The sequence below is a fragment of the Zophobas morio genome, unplaced genomic scaffold (assembly GCF_036711695.1).
Source record: "Zophobas morio isolate AGI-343-1 ecotype UQ-CSIRO unplaced genomic scaffold, CSIRO_AGI_Zmor_V1 ptg000008l, whole genome shotgun sequence".
In the NCBI taxonomy this organism is placed as follows: domain Eukaryota; kingdom Metazoa; phylum Arthropoda; class Insecta; order Coleoptera; family Tenebrionidae; genus Zophobas; species Zophobas morio.
In genome coordinates this window covers 9,695,493-9,717,200 of record NW_026972113.1, presented here as the reverse complement: position 1 = coordinate 9,717,200, position 21,708 = coordinate 9,695,493, and the positions used below count along the sequence as shown (strand labels likewise).

The 21,708-nt window shown below is 33.1% G+C and overlaps 4 protein-coding genes across 4 annotated transcripts; all 4 read left to right on the top strand.

The window, feature by feature from the left end:
- Nucleotides 1–3,335: 3,335 nt before the first annotated feature.
- LOC135124832 (chondroitin sulfate synthase 3-like) lies at nt 3,336–4,061 on the top strand. Its single transcript, XM_064050056.1, has one exon. The coding sequence runs from the start codon at nt 3,336–3,338 to the stop codon at nt 4,059–4,061; it is 726 nt and encodes a 241-aa protein (XP_063906126.1).
- A 517-nt stretch (nt 4,062–4,578) lies between these two features.
- Nucleotides 4,579–11,364, top strand: LOC135124831 (chondroitin sulfate synthase 3-like). The gene is made up of 2 exons (XM_064050055.1): nt 4,579–4,592; nt 10,560–11,364. Exons 1-2 carry the CDS (start codon nt 4,579–4,581, stop codon nt 11,362–11,364), a joined length of 819 nt encoding a protein of 272 aa, XP_063906125.1.
- A 20-nt stretch (nt 11,365–11,384) lies between these two features.
- On the top strand, nt 11,385–17,492 carry LOC135124830 (chondroitin sulfate synthase 3-like). Its single transcript, XM_064050053.1, has 2 exons — nt 11,385–11,560; nt 16,688–17,492. The coding sequence occupies exons 1-2, from the start codon at nt 11,385–11,387 to the stop codon at nt 17,490–17,492; spliced, it is 981 nt and encodes a 326-aa protein (XP_063906123.1).
- A 20-nt stretch (nt 17,493–17,512) lies between these two features.
- On the top strand, nt 17,513–21,426 carry LOC135124829 (chondroitin sulfate synthase 3-like). Its single transcript, XM_064050052.1, has 3 exons — nt 17,513–17,641; nt 20,092–20,805; nt 21,241–21,426. Exons 1-3 carry the CDS (start codon nt 17,513–17,515, stop codon nt 21,424–21,426), a joined length of 1,029 nt encoding a protein of 342 aa, XP_063906122.1.
- The last annotated feature ends 282 nt before the right edge of the window (nt 21,427–21,708 follow it).

Here is a 21,708-nt window from a genome sequence, read left to right as displayed (position 1 = left end):
AAATTCATAAATTACCAATCGAAAAGTCGAAAAATTCAAAAATAAATCAATCAAAAAATCCAGAAATCGAAAAGTCGAAAAATTGAACAACTAAAAATCGAGAAATCTGAAAGTCGAAACTTCAAGAAATTGAAAAGTCTAAAATGAAAAATCTAGAAATCGAAATACTGAAAATTCGAAAAATCAAAAAAATCCAAAATCAAAAAGCAAAAGCCCGTCAACCGAAAAATCAAAAAGTAGAAAAAAATCGAAAAACCGAAGAAACAAAAAATCGAAAAATGAGAAAGTCGAAAAATCAAAGGCTAAAAATCGGGAATTTGAAAATCTGAGAAATCGAAGTCAAAAAATAATATCGAAAATTTGAAAAATCAAAAAATTGATAAAGCAGAAAATCCAAAACAAAAATTCAATAAACAGAAAAATCCAAAAGTCGAAAAATCGAGAATTTGAAAATTCAAAACCGGAAAAATGGATAAATCCAAAAATCGAAAAATATATTAATCGAAAAGTCGAAAAATCGAGAAATCGAAAAATCAAAAATATAAAGCCCAAAAATCAAAAAATGGAGCATCCAAATGTCTTGAAAAATCCAGAACTAGAAAAATCCAAAAATTGAAACATTTAGAAATCGAAAAGTGGAAAAGTAAAAAAATCGAAGTTAGAAATATGGGAGTCGAAACATCAAGAAATTGAAAAATCGGGGTCGAAAAATTTTAAATTCGAAATATCGAAAAATCCAAAACTCGAAAAGTCGAATAACGAAGTCAAAAATTCCAAAAATCCAAAATTAAATGTAAAAATCTAAAAATCTATAAATCGGAAAGGTGAAAAATCGGGAATCGGAAAAGTCGAAAATTGGGAAAAACGAAGTATAAAAGAGAAATCCGAAAATCGAGAAAGAGGAGAAACGAAAATTCCAAAAATCGAAGAGTCAATAAATCCAAAAACCTTTTGGAAAAGTGGAAAAGTCGTAAATTGAGAAATCGAAAAATCGGGGTCGGAAAATCGAGAAAAGGAAAAATCGAAGAATCAAAAACTGGAAAAATCGAGTAGTGAAAAAATAAAAAAATCGAAAAGATCGAAAAATGAAAACTCGAAATATCGAAAAATGGAGTAATCCGAAAATCTTGAAAAACAGAGAAATCTGAGAGTCGAAATATCAACAAATTGAACAATGTAAAAATGGAAAAATCCAAAAATCGTAAAGTCGATAAGCGAAGTCAAAAATTCCAAAAATTCAAAATCGAAGTCGAAATATCCAAAAATCGGAAAATGGAGATTTCGGAATATCGAACAATTAAAAATGTACCAATCGAAAAGTCGAAGAACACAAGAATATAGGTATAGACTAAGCCAAAAAACCAAAAATCGAAAAATCGAAAAAGTGAAGAATCTAAAGATCGAGAAGTCCTAGAATCAAAGTCGGAAAAAAGAGAAATCAAAAATCGAGAAATCGGAAATTTGAAAACTCCAAAAATCGATAAATCAAACAATCCAAAACGAGATTCGAGATTTCGAAAAGTCGAAAACTTCAAAAATCACAGATCACAAAGTCGAAAAATCCAAAAATCGAAAAGTCGAAAAATTGAACAATACAAAATCCGAAAAGTTGAAGAATAGATCAATTCAAAATCGAAAAATCGTAGAATCGAAGTCATAAAAAGAGAAATCCAAAAATATAAATTTCGAAAATTCGAAACTCGATAAATCGAAAAATAGAAGAACCGAAAATTTTAAAAATCGGAAAGTGGAAAGGTTGAAAAATGAAAGTCTAAAAATCGGTAAAACGGAAAATTGAGAAATCGTAAAGTCAAAAAATTAAGAAATTGAAAAATAGAAGTCGAAAAATCGAGAAATTGAAATTTTGAAAAAATCAAAAAATCCAAAACTCGAAAATTTGAAATTTCAAAAAATCGAAAAATTAACATCACAAATCGAAAATTCGAATGGACTGAAATCGAAAAACCGAAAAGTTGAAGAATAGATCAATTCAAAATAGAAAAATCGTAGAATCGAAGTCGTAAAAAGAGAAATCCAAAAATCTAAATTTCGAAAAATCCAAAACTCGATAAATCGAATAAATGATAAGTCCAAAAATCGAAAAAAAAAACGAAAATTCGAAAAATTTAAAAAATCGTAAAGTGGAAAGGTTGAAAAGTGAAAGTCTAAAAATAGGTAAAACGGAAAATTGAGAAAGCGTAAAGTCGAAAAATTGAGAAATTGAAAAATTGAAGTCGTAAAATCGAGAAATACAAATGGAAGTCGAAAACTCGGAAAATTGAAAAATCTTGAAGTCGAAACATTAAGAAACTGAAAAATCCAAAAGGCCGATAAATCCAAAAATTGAAATTTCGAAAAATCAAAAACTCTAAAAATGGAGATTTCCAAATATCGAAAAATTCATAAATTACTAATCGAAAAGTCGAAAAATCCAAAAATAGATAAATCGAAAAATCCAGAAATCGAAAAGTCGAAGAATTGAACAACCAAAAATCGAAAAATCCTAGAATCAAAACCGAAAATTTGAAAACTCCAAAAATCAATAAATCAAAAAATCCAAAACGAGATTCGAGATTTCACAAGTGGAAAAATTCGAAAATGACAAATCGAAAAATTGAACAATCCAAAAATCGAAAAATCGTAGAATTAGACTGATAAAAAAGAAAAGTCCAAAAATCGAGAAATCTGAATGTCGAAACTTCAAGAATTTGGAAAGTCTAAATTGAAAAATCTAGAAATCGAAATACTGAAAATTCGAAAAATCAAAAAGTCGAAAAGCCCGTCAACCGAAAAATCAAAACGTAGAAAAAAATCGAAAAACCGAAAAACAAAAAAATCTAAAAATGAGAAAGTCGAAAAATCAAAGTCCAAAAATCGGGAATTTGAAAATCTGAGAAATCGAAATCAAAAAATTGATAAAGCAGAAAATCCAAAACAAAAATTCGATAAACGGAAAAATCCAAAAGTGGAAAAATCGAGAAATTGAAAATCCAAAATCGGAAAAATGGAGTAACACAACAATTAAAAAATCCAAAAATCGAACAATGTATCAATCGAAAAATCGAGAAATCGAAAAATCAAAAATGTAATGCCCAAAAATCGAAAAATCCAAAAATCCAAAAATTGGATTTATCGATTTTTGAGCTTTTTTCGAGTGTTCGATTTTTGGATTTTTCGATTTTTCAATTTTTTGGTTTTCGGTTTTTTGATTTTTGCATTTTTCGAGGGATTTCCCCCCCCCCATCCTCCACCCAAGCTCGCCCAAAAAACAAGAAGTCATCAACTTCGTCCTCCCCCTCAGCGGCCGCTACAAAATCTTCCGCCGCTTCCTCAAGATGTACGAAGACGTCTGCCTCAAACGCCAAGAAGAAGCCAAACTCTTCGTCGTCCTATACCAGAACGACCGATCCTCGGACTTCCTCCGCAGCGGCGCCCTCATCGAAGACGTCCAGCGCACCTACGGCAGCGACACCGTCGTCGCCATCCACACCAACGAGACCTTCTCCAGAGCCCGGGCCCTCGAGCGCGGCTTGAGCCTCCTCAGCGGCGACGACCTGGTGCTCTTCATGGACGTGGACATGATCTTCCACCCCCGCAGCCTCCAGCGCGTCCGCCAGAACACCGTCAAGGAAAAAAGTGTCTATTTCTCCATAGTGTATAGCCTGTACAATCCTCGCCTCCTGAACAGGACGTACCCCGATAATTACTCATTTTTCACCGACGATATCGTGGACGAAGACAGCGGTTTCTGGCGGCAGTTCGGGTTCGGGATCGTGAGTTTGTACAAAAGTGACTACGTGGGTTTGGGGGGGTTGAACTTGCTGATATCCGGGTGGGGGTTCGAGGACGTCACCTTCTACGACAACGCGATCAAGTCGAGCTTGAGGATCGTGAGGAGCGTCGATCCTAATTTGATCCACGTCTATCACTCCATCGAATGTGATATTAATTTAGACGCTGCGCAAAAAACTATGTGCTTGGGGACTCAGGCGAATATGTTGGGGTCTTTGAAGCAGCTGCAGAAGGTGTACGAGAGGTACGAGGAGGTGGTTGTTAGTTAGGGATCGATAGTTTTTTGAAAATGACTGTGATCGCATCGTATTGTTTTAATTTTAACGAAGTTCCTGTTTTTCGAGCTGTATTTAAAATCTCAATTATTGACAAGTCTGAATTAGTTGAAATTAAGGGCAATGTTGCTGTTGAGGCGAGCGTTAGCTGTTATTTATGTTTTAAGTTGCCAAGAGAAACTGCCATAATGTATGTAAGGATGCATTTATATACTTGTATTAAAACTAGCGTAATAAATTTTATATTTTTAGTTGGTGTTGTTTGTGGAAAGGAAATGCCAAAACTGTTTTATCTAAGTTTGTTTATTGCCGTTTCCATCAATTTCGTAAAAAGTGAGGTTAGTCACACCACTGCTTGGGTTTTTTGTTCGATACGGTTGGCAGCGGTGAGATCTGACGTTTATTGTATTTATTACCCCTATTTGAATTACGTTCAAGTTTTTCGTCGACTTTTTCCCCAAGTTCGGAAAAACACCTTGAACACAGCAATTTTTCAACATTTATACCGGAAATGGCGGCTATAAAGTAAGGTTGGTTACCACAGTTAATTAGTTACACTGCCCTGCCTGGGTTTTTTGTTCAATACGGTTGAGAGCCATGAAATTAAGCAGGTGACTGAGTTTGGAGTTTTGTTTTTAAAAAAATAATAATACAAAATTTAAGTTTTACGTGTCGTTATATCCAACTTCTTTGATATTAAAAAAAATGTATAATGTTTTAACCTCACTCGGGTTTTCCCTAATTTTTTCAAAATTTATGCTGGGAGAAAAATATACTCGTTTACCAAACAAATGGAATCGTAAAAGTACGTTAGTAACTGAAAATCGAAAAATTAAAAATTGAAAAAATGAAAATTGTAAATTACAAAGATTACATTCCAGAGTTTTAAATCGTAGAATTGAAATATGGAAAAATTCCACAATTTTCAAATTCTAAAGTTTGAAGATCGAGACTTTGTAAAAGAGAAAAATTAGAAATCGAAAAGGCGAAAAAGCCGAAAATCGTGAAAACGAAAAGTAAATATCAAAAAATCAACAAATCGAGAAAAGGAAAAGTTGGAAAATCTAAAATTTGAAAAAATCAAAAATCGGAAGGTGAAAATGTTGAAAAATAAAAGTCTAAACATCGGTAAATCGGAAAATCGAGAAATCGTGAAGTCGAAAATTCGAGAAATTGAAAAATAGAAGTCGAAAAATCGGAAATCGAGAAGTCAAAAAATCGAGACATCGAAATTTTGAAAAATCCAAAAATCGATAGACCAAAAAATTTTAAACTCGAAAATCGAAAAATTCAAAAATCTGAAATCGGAAAGGCGAAATATCCAAAAATCGAAAACTCGAATAAACTGAGAAATGAATAATCAAAAAATCGACAAATCGAAAACTCAAAGTCGAAAAGTCAGACTCGAAAAATTGAAAAATCTGTAAGTCGCAATATGAACAACTGAGAAATCAGTGTCGAAAAATCCAGAAGGTCGATAAATCCAAAAATTGAAATTTCGAAAAATCGAAAACTCGAAAAATGGAGATTTCGAAATATCGAACAATTAAAAATTACCAATCGAAAATTCGAAAAACACAAAAATATATGGATCAAGCGAAAAATCCAAAAATCGAAAAGTCGAAAAACTGAAGAATCCAAAAATCCAGAAATCGAAGTCAAAAAATCGAGAAATCGGAAATTTGAAATCCAAAACGAGATTCGAGATTTCGAAAAGTCGAAAAATTAAAAAATCACAGATCGGAAAGTCGAAAAATCCAAAAATCGAAAAATTGAACAATCCAAAAACCAAAAAGTTAAAGGATAGATCAATTCAAAATCGTAGAATCGAAGTCGTAAAAAGAGAAATCCAAAAATCTTTTCGAAAAATCGAAAAACCGAAAATTCGAAAAATTTAAAAATCGGAAAGTGGAAAGGTCCAAAAAACCAAAGTCTAAAAAAAACTCGAAAATTTGAAATTTCAAAAAATCTAAAAATTAACATCACAAACCGGAAAATCCAAAAATCTAAAAATCGAAAATTCGAATGGACTGAGAAATCCAAAAACCGAAAAATCGAAAAGTCGAAGAATTGATTAATCTAAAAATCGAAACATCAGAATCGAAATCGTAAAAAAGAGAAATCCAAAAATGGACAATCGAAAAATCCAAAAATCGACAAATCGAAAACTCAAAGTCGAAAAGTCAAAGTCGAAAAATCGAAAAATTGAAAAATCTTGAAGTCGAAACATCAAGAAACTAAAAAATCCAGAAGGCCGATAAATCCAAAAATTGAAATTGAGAAAAATCCAAAACTCGAAAAATCCAAAAATAGATAAATCGAAAAATCCAGAAATCGAAAAGTCGAAAAATTGAACAACCAAAAATCGAAAAATCCTAGAATCAAAGTCGGGAAAAAAGAGAAATCCAAAAATCGAGATCTCGAAGTCAAAAAATCAATAAATCGAGAAACTGAAAATTTGAAAACTCCAAAAATCGATAAATCAAAAAATTCAAAACGAGATTCGATATTTCGAAAGTGGAAAAATTCAAAAATCACAAATCCAAAAATCGGAAAGTTGAAGAATAGATCAGTTCAGAATAGAAAATCGTAGAATCGAAGTCGTAAAAGGAGAAATCCAAAAATCTAAATTTCGAAAAATCCAAAACTCGATAAATCGAAAAATGGAGTAATCCGAAAATCTTGAAAAACAGAAAAATCTGAGAGTCGACATATCAGGAAATTGAACAATGTAAAAATGGAAAAATCCAAAAATCGTAAAGTCGATAAGCGAAGTCGAAAATTCCAAAAATCCAAAATCGAAAAGTCGAAATATCCAAAAATCGAAAAATGGAGACTTCGGAATATCGAACAATTAAAAATTTACCAATCGAAAAGTCGAAGAACACAAAAATATAGGTATAGACTAAGCGAAAAATCCAAAAATCGAAAAGTCGAAAAACTGAAGAATCTAAAAATCGAGAAGTCCTAGAACAAAGTCGGAAAAAAGAGAAATCCAAAAATGGAGAAATCGAAGTCAAAAAATCAAGAAATCGGAAATTTGAAAACTCCAAAAATGGATAAATCAAAAAATCCAAAACGAGATTCGAGATTTCGAAAAATCCAAAAATCGAAAAGTCGAAAAATTGAACAATCCAAAAACCGAAAAGTTGAATAGATCAATTCAAAATCGAATAATCGTAGAATTGAAGTCGTAAAAAGAGAAATCCAAAAATCTAAATTTCGAAAAATCCAAAACTCGATAAATCGAATAAATATGAAGTCCAAAAATCGACCAATCGAAAAATAGAAAAACCAAACATTCGAAAAATTAAAAAAATCGGAAAGTGAAAAGATTGAAAAGTGAAAGCCTAAAAATCGGTAAAACGAAAAATGGAGAAATCGTAAAGTCGAAAAATTGAGAAATTGAAAAATTGAAGTCGAAAAATCGAGGAATTTAAAAATGGAAGTCGAAAAATCGAGAAATTGAAAAATGAAAGTCGGAAAATCGGGAAATTGAAATTTTGAAAAAATCAAAAATCGATAAATCAAAAAATTCAAAACTCGAAAATTTGAAATTTCAAAAAATCGAAAAATTAACATCACAAATCGGGAAATCCAAAAACCCAAAAATCGAAAATTCGAATGGACTGAGAAATCCAAAAACCGAAAAATCGAAAAGTCGAAGAATTGATCAATGCAAAAATCGAAAGGTCGTAGAATCGAATTCGTAAAAAAGAGAAATCCAAAAATGGAGAAATCGAAGTCAAAAAATGGAGAAATCGGAAATTTGAAAATTCCAAAAATCGATAAATCAAAAAATCCAAAACGAGATTCGAGATTTCGAAAAGTCGAAAACTTCAAAAATCCAAAAACCGAAAAGTTGAAGAATAGATCAATTCAAAATCGAAAAATCGTAGAATCGAATTCGTAAAAAGAGAAATTCAAAAATCTAAATTTCGAAAAATCCAAAACTCGATAAATCGAATAAATGACGAGTCCAAAAATCGACCAATCGAAAAATAGAAAAACCGACAATTCGAAAAATTTTAAAAATCGGAAAGTGGAGAGGTTGAAAAGTGAAAGTCTAAAAATCGGTAAAACAGAAAATCGAGAAATCGTAAAGTCGAAAAATTTAAAAATTGAAAAATGGAAGTGGAAAAATCGAGAAATTGAAAAATTGAAGTCGAAAGATCGAGAAATCGAAATTTTGAAAAACTCAACAAAAATCGATAGATCAAAAAATCCAAATCTCGAAAATTTGAGATTTCAAAAAATTGTCGAAGTCGAAAAATTGATCAATCCAAAAATCGAAAGATCATGGAATCGAATTGGTAAAAAAGAGAAATCCAAAATGGACAGTCGAAAAATCCAAAAATCGACAAATCGAAAACTCAAAGTCGAAAAGTCAAAATCGAAAAATCGAAAAATGAAAAATCTTGAAGTCGAAACATCAAGAAACCGAAAAATCCAGAAGGCCGATAAATCCAAAAATTGAAATTTCAAAAAATTAAAAACTCGAAAAATGGAGATTTCAAAATATCGAAAAATTAAAAAATTACTAATCAAAAAATCCAAAAATAGATAAATCGAAAAATCCATAAATCGAAAAGTCGAAAAATTCAACAATCCAAAAATCGAAAAATCCTAGAATCAAAGTCGGAAAAGAGAGAAATCCAAAAATCGAGAAACCGAGAAAAAATCAATAAATCGAGAAACCGAAAATTTGAGAACTCCAAAAATCGATAAATCAAAAAATCCAAAACTAGATTCGAAATTTTGAAAGTGGAAAAATCTAGAAATCGGAATACTCAAAACCCAAAAATCGAAAATTCGAATTGACCGAGAAATCCAAAAATCGAAAATTTGAAAAATCTTGAAGTCGAAACATCAAGAAACTAAAAAATCCAGAAGGCCGATAAATCCACAAATTGAAATTTCGAAAAATCCAAAACTCGAAAAATGGAGATTTCGAAGTATCGAAAGACTCATAAATTACCAATCGAAAAGTCGAAAAATCCGAAAATAAATAAATCGAAAAATTCAAAAGTCATAAATCGGAAAGGCTAAATATCCAAAAATGAAAACTCGAATAAACTGAGAAATCCAAAAATCGAAAATGGAAAAACTGATGTATCCAAAAATCGAAAGATCGTAGAATCAAAATCGTAAAAAGGAGCAATCCAAAAATGGATAATCGAAAAATCCAAAAATCGACAAATCGAAAACTCAAAGTCGAAATGTCGAAGTCGAAAACTTGAAAAATCTGTAAGTCGAAATCTCAATTGAGAAATTTACAAACTGAAATATCGAAAAGTCGAAAAATCCAGAAGGTCTATAAATCCAAAAATTGAATTTTCGAAAAATGGAAATTTCGAAATATCGAACAATTAAAAAATTGCCAATCGAAAAGTCGAAAAACACAAAAATATAGGTATAGATCAAGCGCAAAATCCAAAAATCGAAAAGCCGAGAAACTGAAGAATCTAAAAATCGAGAAGTTCTATAATCAAAGTCGGAAAAAAGAGAAATCCAAAAATGGAGAAATCGACACATCCAAAACTCGAAAAATGGAGATTTCGAAGTATCGAAAGATTCATAAATTACCAATCGAAAAGTCGAAAAATCCGAAAATAGATAAATCGAAAAATCCATAAATCGAAAAGTCGAAAAATTGAACAATCAAAAAATGGAAAAATCCTAGAATCAAAGTCTGAAAAAAGAGAAACCCAAAAATTGACATCTCGAAGTCAAAAAATCAATAAATCGAAAAACCGAAAATTTGAAAACTCCAAAAATCGATAAATCAAAAAATTCAAAACGAGATTCGAGATTTCGCAAAAAGTGGAAAAATTCAAAAATTACAAATCCAAAAATCGAAAAATCCAAAGTCGAAACTTCAAGAATTTGGAAAGTCGTAATTGAAAAATCTAGAAATCGAAATACTGAAAATTCGAAAAATCAAAAAATCCAAAATCAAAAAGTCGAAAAGCCCATCAACCGAAAAATCAAAACGTAGGGGAAAAAAACGATAAACCGAAACACAAAAAATCTAAAAATGAAAAATCAAAGTCAAAAATCGGGAATTTGAAAATCTGAGAAATCTAAGTCAAAAAATGATATCGAAGTCAAAAAATGATATCGAAAATTTGAAAAATCAAAAAATTGATAAAGCAGAAAATCCAAAACAAAAATTCGATAAACGGAAAAATTCAAAAATGGAAAATCGAGAAATTGAAAATCTAAAATCGGAAAAATGGAGTAACCCAACAATTAAAAAACCCAAAAATCGAAAAATGTATCAATTGAAAAATCGAGAAATCGAAAAATCAAAAATGTAATGCCCAAAAATTGGATTTATCGATTTTTGAGCTTTTTTCGAGTGTTCGATTTTTGGATCTTTCGATTTTTCAATTTTTTGATTTTTCGACTGCCATTTTTGAATTTTTCGGTTTTCGATTTTTTGATTTTTGCATTTTTCGAGGGATTTTTCCCCCCCATCCTCCACCCCAGCCCGCCCAAAAAACAAGAAGTCATCAACTTCGTCCTCCCCCTCAGCGGCCGCTACAAAATCTTCCGCCGCTTCCTCAAGATGTACGAAGACGTCTGCCTCAAACGCCAAGAAGAAGCCAAACTCTTCGTCGTCCTCTACCAGAACGACCGATCCTCGAACTTCCTCCGCAGCGGCGCCCTCATCGAAGACGTCCAGCGCACCTACGGCAGCGACACCGTCGTCGCCATCTACACCAACGAGACCTTCTCCAGAGCCCGGGCCCTCGAGCGCGGCTTGAGCCTCCTCAGCGGCGACGACCTGGTGCTCTTCATGGACGTGGACATGATCTTCCACCCCCGCAGCCTCCAGCGCGTCCGCCAGAACACCGTCAAGGAAAAAAGTGTCTATTTCCCCATAGTGTATAGCCTGTACAATCCTCGACTCCTGAACAGGACGTACCCCGATAATTACTCATTTTTCAGCGACGATATCGTGGACGAAGACAGCGGTTTCTGGCGGCAGTTCGGGTTCGGGATCGTGAGTTTGTACAAAAGTGACTACGTGGGTTTGGGGGGGTTGAACTTGCTGATATCCGGGTGGGGGTTCGAGGACGTCACCTTCTACGACAACGCGATCAAGTCGAGCTTGAGGATCGTGAGGAGCGTCGATCCTAATTTGATCCACGTCTATCACTCCATCGAATGTGATATTAATTTAGACGCTGCGCAAAAAACTATGTGCTTGGGGACTCAGGCGAATATGTTGGGGTCTTTGAAGCAGCTGCAGAAGGTGTACGAGAGGTACGAGGAGGTGGTTGTTAGTTAGGGGTCGATAGTTTTTTGAAAATGACTGTGATCGCATCGTATTGTTTTAATTTTAACGAAGTTCCTGTTTTTCGAGCTGTATTTAAAATCTCAATTATTGACAAGTCTGAATTAGTTGAAATTAAGGGCAATGTTGCTGTTGAGGCGAGCGTTAGCTGTTATTTATGTTTTAAGTTGCCAAGAGAAACTGCCATAATGTATGTAAGGATGCATTTATATACTTGTATTAAAACTAGCGTAATAAATTTTATATTTTTAGTTGGTGTTGTTTGTGGAAAGGAAATGCCAAAACTGTTTTATCTAAGTTTGTTTATTGTCGTTTCTATCAACTTTGTAAAAAGTGAGGTTAGTCACACCACTGCTTGGGTTTTTTGTTCGATACGGTTGGCAGCGGTGAGATCTGACGTTTATTGTATTTATTACCCCTATTTGAATTACGTTCAAGTTTTTCCTCCACTTTTTCCCCAAGTACGGAAAAACACCTTGAACACAGCAATTTTTCATCATTTATACCGGAAGTGGCGACTATAAAGTAAGGTTACACTGCCCTGTCTGGGTTTTTTGTTCAATGCGGTTGAGAGCCATGAAATTATGCAAGTGACAACTTTTTTGACATTAAAAAAAAAAATCCAGCGTTTTAACCTCACTCCGATTTTCCCTTATATTTTCAAAATTTACACTGGGAGAAAAATATACTCGGTTACCAAACAGATGGAGTCGTAAAAGTGCGTATGTAACTGAAAATCGAAAAACTGAAAAAAAAAGTTAAATAATTAAATAAAACTAAAAAATGGAAAAAATGAAAGCTGTAAAATACAAAAATTGCATTCCAAAGTTTTAAATCGGAAAATTGAAATATCAAAACATTCCAAAGTCGAAAATTGAAAAATCGTAAAGGCCAAAAAGCCAAAAATCCAAAAAACGAAAAGTAAAAATTAAAAAATCGAAAAAATGAAAAGTGGAAAAATCGAAAATTTGAAAAAATCAAAAATCGGAAAGTGAAAATCTCAAAAAATCAAAGTCTAAAAATTGGCAAATGGGGGGGGGGGGGGGGTCGTAAAGCTAAATATCCAAAAATCGAAAGATAAAAGAATCACAATCCTAAAAAAGAGCAATCCAAAAATGGATAATCGAAAAATCCAAAAATCGACAAATCGAAAACTCAAAGTCGAAAAGTCGAAGTTGAAAAATTGAAAAATCTGTCGAGATCTAAATTGAGAAATCTAGAAACGAAAATGTCGAACAGTCGAAAAATCCAGAAGGTCGATAAATCCAAAAATTGAAATTTCGAAAAATGGAGATTTCGAAATATCGAACAATTAAAAAATTACCAATCGAAAAGTCGAAAAACACAAAAATATAGGTATAGATCAAGCGAAAAATCCAAAAATCGAAAAGTCGAAAAACTGATGAATCTAAAAATCGATGTCCTAGAACAAAGTCGGAAAAAAGAAAAATCCAAAAATGGAGAAATCGAAGTCAAAAAATCGAGAAATCGGAAATTTGAAAACTCCAAAAATCGTTAAATCAAAAAATCCAAAATGAGATTCGAGATTTCGTAAAGTCGAAAAATCCAAAAATCAAAAAGTCGAAAAATTGAACAGTCCAAAAACCGAAAAGTTGAATAGATCAATTCAAAATCGAAAAATCGTAGAATCGAAGTCGTAAAAAGAGAAATCCAAAAATCTAAATTTCAAAAAATCCAAAACTCGATAAATCTAATAAATGACAAGTCCAAAAATCGACCAATCGAAAAATAGAAAAACCGAAAATTCGAAAAATTTTAAAAATCTGAAAGTGGAGAGGTTGAAAAGTGAAAGTTTAAAAATCGGTAAAACAGAAAATCGAGAAATCGTAAGTAAAGTCGAAAAATTGAGAAATTGAAAAATTGAAATCGAAAAATCGAGGAATTTAAAAATGGAAGTCGAAAACTTGAAAAATCTAGAAGTCGAAACATTAAGAAACTAAAAATGGAGATTTTGAAATATCGAAAAATTCATAAATTACCAATCGAAAAGTCGAAAAAACCAAAAATAAATAAATCAAAAAATCCAGAAATCGAAAAGTCGAAAAATTGAACAACCAAAAACCGAAAAATCGTAGAATCAGAGTAGTAAAAACGAGAAATCCAAAAATCGAGAAATCTGAAAGTCGAAACTTCAAGAAACTGGAAAGTCTAAATTGAAAAATCTACAAATCGAAATACTGGAAGTTCGAAAAATCAAAAAATCCAAAATCAAAAAGTAAAAGCCCGTCAACCGAAAAATCAAAAAGAAAAAGAAAAAAATCGAACAACCGAAGAAACAAAATATCGAAAAATGAGAAAGTCGAAAAATCAAAGGCCAAAAGTCGGGAATTTGAAAATCTGAGAAATCGAAGTCAAAAAATAATATCGAAAATTTGAAAAATCAAAAAATTGATAAAGCAAAAAATCCAAAACAAAAATTCAATAAACGGAAAAATCCAAAAGTCGAAAAATCCAGAATTTGAAAATCCAAAATCGGAAAAATGGAGAAATCCAAAAATCGAAAAATGTATTAATCGAAAAGTCGAAAAATCGAGAAATCGAAAAATCATAAATATAAAGCCCAAAAATCGAAAAATGGAGACATCCAAATGTCTTGAAAGATCCAGAAATCGAAAAATCCAAAAATTGAAACATTTAGAAATCGAAAAGGGGAAAAGTCAAAAAATCGAAGTTAGAAATATGGGAGTCGACACATCATGAAATTGAAAAATCGGGGTCGAAAAATTTTAAATTCGAAATATCGAAAAATCCAAAACTCGAAAAGTCGAAAAACGAAGTCAAAAATTCCAAAAATCCAAAACTGAATGTAAAAATCTATAAATCGGAAATCGGAAAAGTCGAAAATTGGGAAAAACGAAGTATAAAAGAGAAATTCAAAAGTCAAGAAATCCAAAAATCGATAAAGAGGAGAAACGAAAATTCCAAAAATCGAAGATTCAACAAATCCAAAAACCTTTTGGAAAAGTGGAAAAGTCGCAAATTGAGAAATCGAAAAATCGGTGTCGGAAAATCGAGAAAAGTAAAAATCGAAGAATCAAAAACTGGAAAAATCGACTAGTGAAAAAATCAAAAAATCGAAAAGATCGAAAAATGAAAACTCGAAATATCGAAAAATGGAGTAATCCGAAAATCTTGAAAAACAGAGAAATCTGAGAGTCGAAATATCAACAAATTGAACAATGTAAAAATGGAAAAATCCAAAAATCGTAAAGTCGATAAGCGAAGTCGAAAATTCCAAAAATTCAAAATCGAAAAGTCGAAATATCCAAAAATCGGAAAATGGAGATTTCGGAATATCGAACAATTAAAAATTTACCAATCGAAAAGTCGAAGAACACAAAAATATAGGTATAGACTAAGCCAAAAAACCAAAAATCGAAAAGTCGAAAAAGTGAAGAATCTAAAGATGGAGAAGTCCTAGAATCAAAGTCGGAAAAAAGAGAAATCAAAAATCGAGAAATCGGAAATTTGAAAACTCCAAAAATCGATAAATCAAACAATCCAAAACGAGATTCGAGATTTCGAAAAGTCGAAAACTTCAAAAATCACAGATCATAAAGTCGAAAAATCCAAAAATCGGAAAGTCGAAAAATTGAACAATCCAAAAACCGAAAAGTTGAAGAATAGATCAATTCAAAATCGAAAAATCGTAGAATCGAAGTCATAAAAAGAGAAATCCAAAAATATAAATTTCGAAAATTCGAAACTCGATAAATCGAAAAATAGAAAAACCGAAAATTTTAAAAATCGGAAAGTGGAAAGGTTGAAAAAATGAAAGTCTAAAAATCGGTAAAACGGAAAATGGAGAAATCGTAAAGTCGAAAAATTAAGAAATTGAAAAATAGAAGTCGAAAAATCGAGAAATTGAAATTTTGAAAAAATCAAAAAATCCAAAACTCGAAAATTTGAAATTTCAAAAAATCGAAAAATTAACATCACAAATCGGGAAATCCAAAAACCCAAAAATCGAAAATTCGAATGGATTGAAATCGAAAAACCGAAAAGTTGAAGAATAGATCAATTCAAAATCGAAAAATCGTAGAATCGAAGTCGTAAAAAGAGAAATCCAAAAATCTAAATTTCGAAAAATCCAAAACTCGATAAATCGAATAAATGATAAGTCCAAAAATCGAAAAAAAAACGAAAATTCGAAAAAATTAAAAAATCGTAAAGTGGAAAGGTTGAAAAGTGAAAGTCTAAAAATAGGTAAAACGGAAAATTGAGAAAGCGTAAAGTCGAAAAATTGAGAAATTGAAAAATTGAAGTCGTAAAATCGAGAAATACAAATGGAAGTCGAAAACTCGGAAAATTGAAAAATCTTGAAGTCGAAACATTAAGAAACTGAAAAATCCAAAAGGCCGATAGATCCAAAAATTGAAATTTCGAAAAATCAAAAACTCTAAAAATGGAGATTTCGAAATATCGAAAAATTCATAAATTACTAATCGAAAAGTCGAAAAACACAAAAATATAGGTATAGATCAGCGAAAAATCCAGAAATCGAAAAGTCGAAGAATTGAACAACCAAAAATCGAAAAATCTTAGAATCAAAACCGAAAATTTGAAAATTCCAAAAATCAATAAATCAAAAAATCCAAAACGAGATTCGAGATTTCACAAGTGGAAAAATTCGAAAATGACAAATCGAAAAATTGAACAATCCAAAAATCGAAAAATCGTAGAATTAGACTGATAAAAAAGAAAAGTCCAAAAATCGAGAAATCTGAATGTCGAAACTTCAAGAATTTGGAAAGTCTAAATTGAAAAATCTAGAAATCGAAATACTGAAAATTCGAAAAATCAAAAAGTCGAAAAGCCCTTCAACCGAAAAATCAAAACGTAGAAAAAAATCGAAAAACCGAAAAACAAAAAAATCTAAAAATGAGAAAGTCGAAAAATCAAAGTCCAAAAATCGGGAATTTGAAAATCTGAGAAATCGAAATCAAAAAATTGATAAAGCAGAAAATCCAAAACAAAAATTCGATAAACGGAAAAATCCAAAAGTGGAAAAATCGAGAAATTGAAAATCCAAAATCGGAAAAATGGAGTAACACAACAATTAAAAAATCCAAAAATCGAACAATGTATCAATCGAAAAATCGAGAAATCGAAAAATCAAAAATGTAATGCCCAAAAATCGAAAAATCCAAAAATCCAAAAATTGGATTTATCGATTTTTGAGCTTTTTTCGAGTGTTCGATTTTTGGATTTTTCGATTTTTCAATTTTTTTGTTTTCGGTTTTTTGATTTTTGCATTTTTCGAGGGATTTCCCCCCCCCCCCATTCTCCACCCAAGCTCGCCCAAAAAACAAGAAGTCATCAACTTCGTCCTCCCCCTCAGCGGCCACTACAAAATCTTCCGCCGCTTCCTCAAGATGTACGAAGACGTCTGCCTCAAACGCCAAGAAGAAGCCAAACTCTTCGTCGTCCTCTACCAGAACGACCGATCCTCGGACTTCCTCCGCAGCGGCGCCCTCATCGAAGACGTCCAGCGCACCTACGGCAGCGACGCCGTCGTCGCCATCCACACCAACGAGACCTTCTCCAGAGCCCGGGCCCTCGAGCGCGGCTTGAGCCTCCTCAGCGACGACGACCTGGTGCTCTTTATGGACGTGGACATGATCTTCCACCCCCGCAGCCTCCAGCGCGTCCGCCAGAACACCGTCAAGGAAAAAAGTGTGTATTTCCCCATAGTGTATAGCCTGTACAATCCTCGACTTCTGAACAGGACGTACCCCGATAATTACTCATTTTTCAGCGACGATATCGTGGACGAAGACAGCGGTTTCTGGCGGCAGTTCGGGTTCGGGATCGTGAGTTTGTACAAAAGTGACTACGTGGGTTTGGGGGGGTTGAACTTGCTGATATCCGGGTGGGGGTTCGAGGACGTCACCTTCTACGACAACGCGATCAAGTCGAGCTTGAGGATCGTGAGGAGCGTCGATCCTAATTTGATCCACGTCTATCACTCCATCGAATGTGATATTAATTTAGACGCTGCGCAAAAAACTATGTGCTTGGGGACTCAGGCGAATATGTTGGGGTCTTTGAAGCAGCTGCAGAAGGTGTACGAGAGGTATGAGGAGGTGGTTGTTAGCTAGGGGTCGATAGGTTTTTGAAAATGACTGTGATCGCATCGTATTGTTTTAATTTTAACGAAGTTCCTGTTTTTCGAGCTGTATTTAAAATCTCAATTATTGACAAGTCTGAATTAGTTGAAATTAAGGGCAATGTTGCTGTTGAGGCGAGCGTTAGCTGTTATTTATGTTTTAAGTTGCCAAGAGAAACTGCCATAATGTATGTAAGGATGCATTTATATACTTGTATTAAAACTAGCGTAATAAATTTTATATTTTTAGTTGGTGTTGTTTGTGGAGAGGAAATGCCAAAACTGTTTTACCTAAGTTTGTTTATTGCCGTTTCCATCAATTTCGTAAAAAGTGAGGTTACTCACACCGCTGCTTGGGTTTTTTGTTCGATACGGTTGGCGGCGGTGAGATCTGACGTTAATTGTATTTATTACCCCTATTTGAATTACGTTCAAGTTTTTCGTCCACTTTTTCCTCAAATCCGGAAAAACACCTTGAACACAACAATTCTTCAACATTTATACCGGAAGTGGCGGCTATAAAGTAAGGTTGGTTACCACAGCTAATTAGTTACACTACCCTGTCTGGGTTTTTTGTTCAATACGGTTGAGAGCCATGAAATTAAGCAGGTGACCGAGTCTGGAGTTTTATTGAAAAAAAAAAATACAAAATTAAAGTTTTAGGTGTCGTTATATCCCACTTCTTTGATATTAAAAAAAATCCAGCGTTTTAAGCTCACTCCGATTTTCCCTTATTTTTTCAAAATTTATACTGGGAGAAAAATATACTCGTTTACCACACAGATGGAATCGTAAAAGTGCGTAAGCCACTGAAAATCGAAAAATTAAAAATTGAAAAAATGAAAATTATAAATTACAAAGATTACATTCCAAAGTTTTAAATCGTAGAATTGATATATCAAAAAATTCCACAATTTTCAAATTCAAAAAATCAAAAATCGGAAAGCGAAAATGTTGAAAAATCAAAATCTAAACGTCGGTAAATCGAGAAATTGTAAAGTCAAAAATTCGAGAAATTGAAAAATTAAAGTCGAAAAATCGGAAATCGAGAAGTCAAAAAATCGCTAAATCGAAATTTTGAAAAATCCAAAAAATCGATAGATCAAAAAAATTTTAAACTCTAAAATTCGAAATTTCGAAAAATCGAAAAATTCAAAAATCTGAAATCGGAAAGGCGAAATATTCAAAAATCGAAAACTCGAATAAACTGAGAAATGGATAAACGAAAAATCGACAAATCGAAATCTCAAAGTCGAAAAGTCAGACTCGAAAAATTGAAAAATCTGTAAGTCGCAATATGAACTGAGAAATCTAGAAACTGAAATATCGAAAAGTCGAAAAATCCAGAAGGTCGATACATCCAAAAATTGAAATTTCGAAAAATCCAAAACTCGAGAAATGGAGTTTTGGAAATATCGAACAATTAAAAATTACCAATAGAAAAGTCGAAAAACACAAAAATATATGGATCAAGCGAAAAATCCAAAAATCGAAAAGTCGAAAAACTGAAGAATCTAAAAATCGGAAAGTCTTACAATCAAAGTCGGAAAAAGGAGAAATCCAAAAATCGAGAATTCGAAGTCAAAAAATCGAGAAATCGGAAATTTGAAATCCAAAGCGAGATTCGAGATTTCGAAAAGTCGAAAAATTCAAAAATCACAGATCGGAAAGTCGAAAAATCCAAAAATCGAAAAATTGTACAGTCCAAAAACCGAAAAGTTGAAGGATAGAAATTCAAAATCGAAAAATCGTAGAATCGAAGTCGTAAAAAGAAAAATCCAAAAATCGAAAAACCGAAAATTCGAAAAAGTCTAAAAATCGGTAAAACGGAAAATCGAGAAATCGTAAAGTCGAAAAATTGAGAAAATGAAAGTCGGAAAATCGAAAAGTCAAAAAATCAAGAAATCGAAATTTTGAAAAAATCAAAAATCGATAAATCAAAAAATCCAAAAATCGAAAATTTGAAAATTCAAAAAATTGAAAAATTAACGTCACAAACCGGAAATTCCAAAAATCCAAAAATCGAAAATTCGAATGGACTGAGAAATCCAAAAACCGAAAAATCGAAAGATCGTAGAATCGAAATAGTAAAAAAGAGAAATCCAAAAATGGACAATCGAAAATCCAAAAACCGACAAATCGAAAACTCAAAGTCGAAAAGTTAAAGTCTAAAAATCGAAAAATTGAAAAATCTAAAAGTCGGAACATCAAGAAACTGAAAAATCCAGAAGGCTGATATATTCAAAAATTAAAATTTCTAAAAATTCAAAAATTACCAATCGAAAAGCCGAAAAATCCCAAAATAGATAAATCGAAAAATTCAGAAATTGAAAAGTCGAAATATTGAACAATCCAAAAAAGGTGGTAAAAACGAAAAATCCAAAAATCGAAAAATTTGAAAGTCGAAACTTCATGAAATTGAAAAGTCTAAAATGAAAAATCTAGAAATCGAAATAATGAAAATTCGAAAAATCCAAAAATCCAAAATCAAAAAGTAAAAGCCCGCCAACCGAAAAATCAAAAAGTAGAAAAAAAAATCGAAAAACCGAGGAAACAAAAAATCGAAAAATGAGAAAGTCGAAAAATCAAAGGCCAAAAATTTCTGCCTCAAACGCCAAGAAGAAGCCAAACTCTTCATCGTCCTCTACCAGAACGACCGATCCTCGGACTTCCTCCGCAGCGGCGCCCTCATCGAAGACGTCCAGCGCACCTACGGCAGCGACGCCGTCGTCGCCATCCACACCAACGAGACCTTCTCCAGAGCCCGGGCCCTCGAGCTCGGTTTGAGCCTCCTCAGCGGCGACGACCTGGTGCTCTTCATGGACGTGGACATGATCTTCCACCCCCGCAGCCTCCAGCGCGTCCGCCAGAACACCGTCAAGGAAAAAAGTGTCTATTTCCCCATAGTGTATAGCCTGTACAATCCTCGACTCCTGAACAGGACGTACCCCGATAATTACTCATTTTTCAGCGACGATATCGTGGACGAAGACAGCGGTTTCTGGCGGCAGTTCGGGTTCGGGATCGTGAGTTTGTACAAAAGTGACTACGTGGGTTTGGGGGGGTTGAACTTGCTGATATCCGGGTGGGGGTTCGAGGACGTCACCTTCTACGACAACGCGATCAAATCGAGCTTGAGGATCGTGAGGAGCGTCGATCCTAATTTGATCCACGTCTATCACTCCATCGAATGTGATATTAATTTAGACGCTGCGCAAAAAACTACGTGCTTGGGGACTCAGGCGAATATGTTGGGGTCTTTGAAGCAGCTGCAGAAGGTGTACGAGAGATACGAGGAGGTGATTGTTAGTTAGGGGTCGATAGTTTTTTGAAAATGACTGTGATCGCATCGTATTGTTTTAATTTTAACGAAGTTCCTGTTTTTCGAGCTGTATTTAAAATCTCAATTATTGACAAGTCTGAATTAGTTGAAATTAAGGGCAATGTTGCTGTTGAGGCGAGCGTTAGCTGTTATTTATGTTTTAAGTTGCCAAGAGAAACTGCCATAATGTATGTAAGGATGCATTTATATACTTGTATTAAAACTAGCGTAATAAATTTTATATTTTTAGTTGGTGTTGTTTGTGGAAAGGAAATGCCAAAACTGTTTCACCTAAGTTTGTTTATTGCCGTTTCTATCAACTTCGTAAAAAGTGAGGTTAGTCACACCACGGCTGGGGATTTTTGTTCGATACGGTTGGCGGCAATGAAATATGACGTTTGTTTGAATTATGTTCAAGTTTTTCGTCCACTTTTTCCTCAAGTCCATAGAAAATCCTAGTGAGGGTATTCTATGCTCAAGTCCGAAAAAATACCTTGAACACAACAATATTCCAAAATTTATACCGGAAGTGGCGGCTATAAAGTACGGATGGCACAGAACACACGGTTGGTTACACTCTGGGGTTTTTGTTCAATACGGTTGAGAGCCATGAAATAATACAGGTGACAACTTCTTTGACATTGTAAATAAAAAAATTCTAGCGTTTTAACCTCACTCCGATTTTCCCTTATTTTTTCAAAATTTACACTGGGAGAAAAATATACTCGGCTACCAAACAGATGGAATCGTAAAAGTGCGTATGTAACTGAAAATCGAAAAACTGAAAAAAAAAGTTAAATAAAATTAAAAATTGAAAAATTAAAGCTGTAAAATACAAAAATTACATTCCAAAATTTTAAATCGGAAAATTGAAATATCGGAAAAT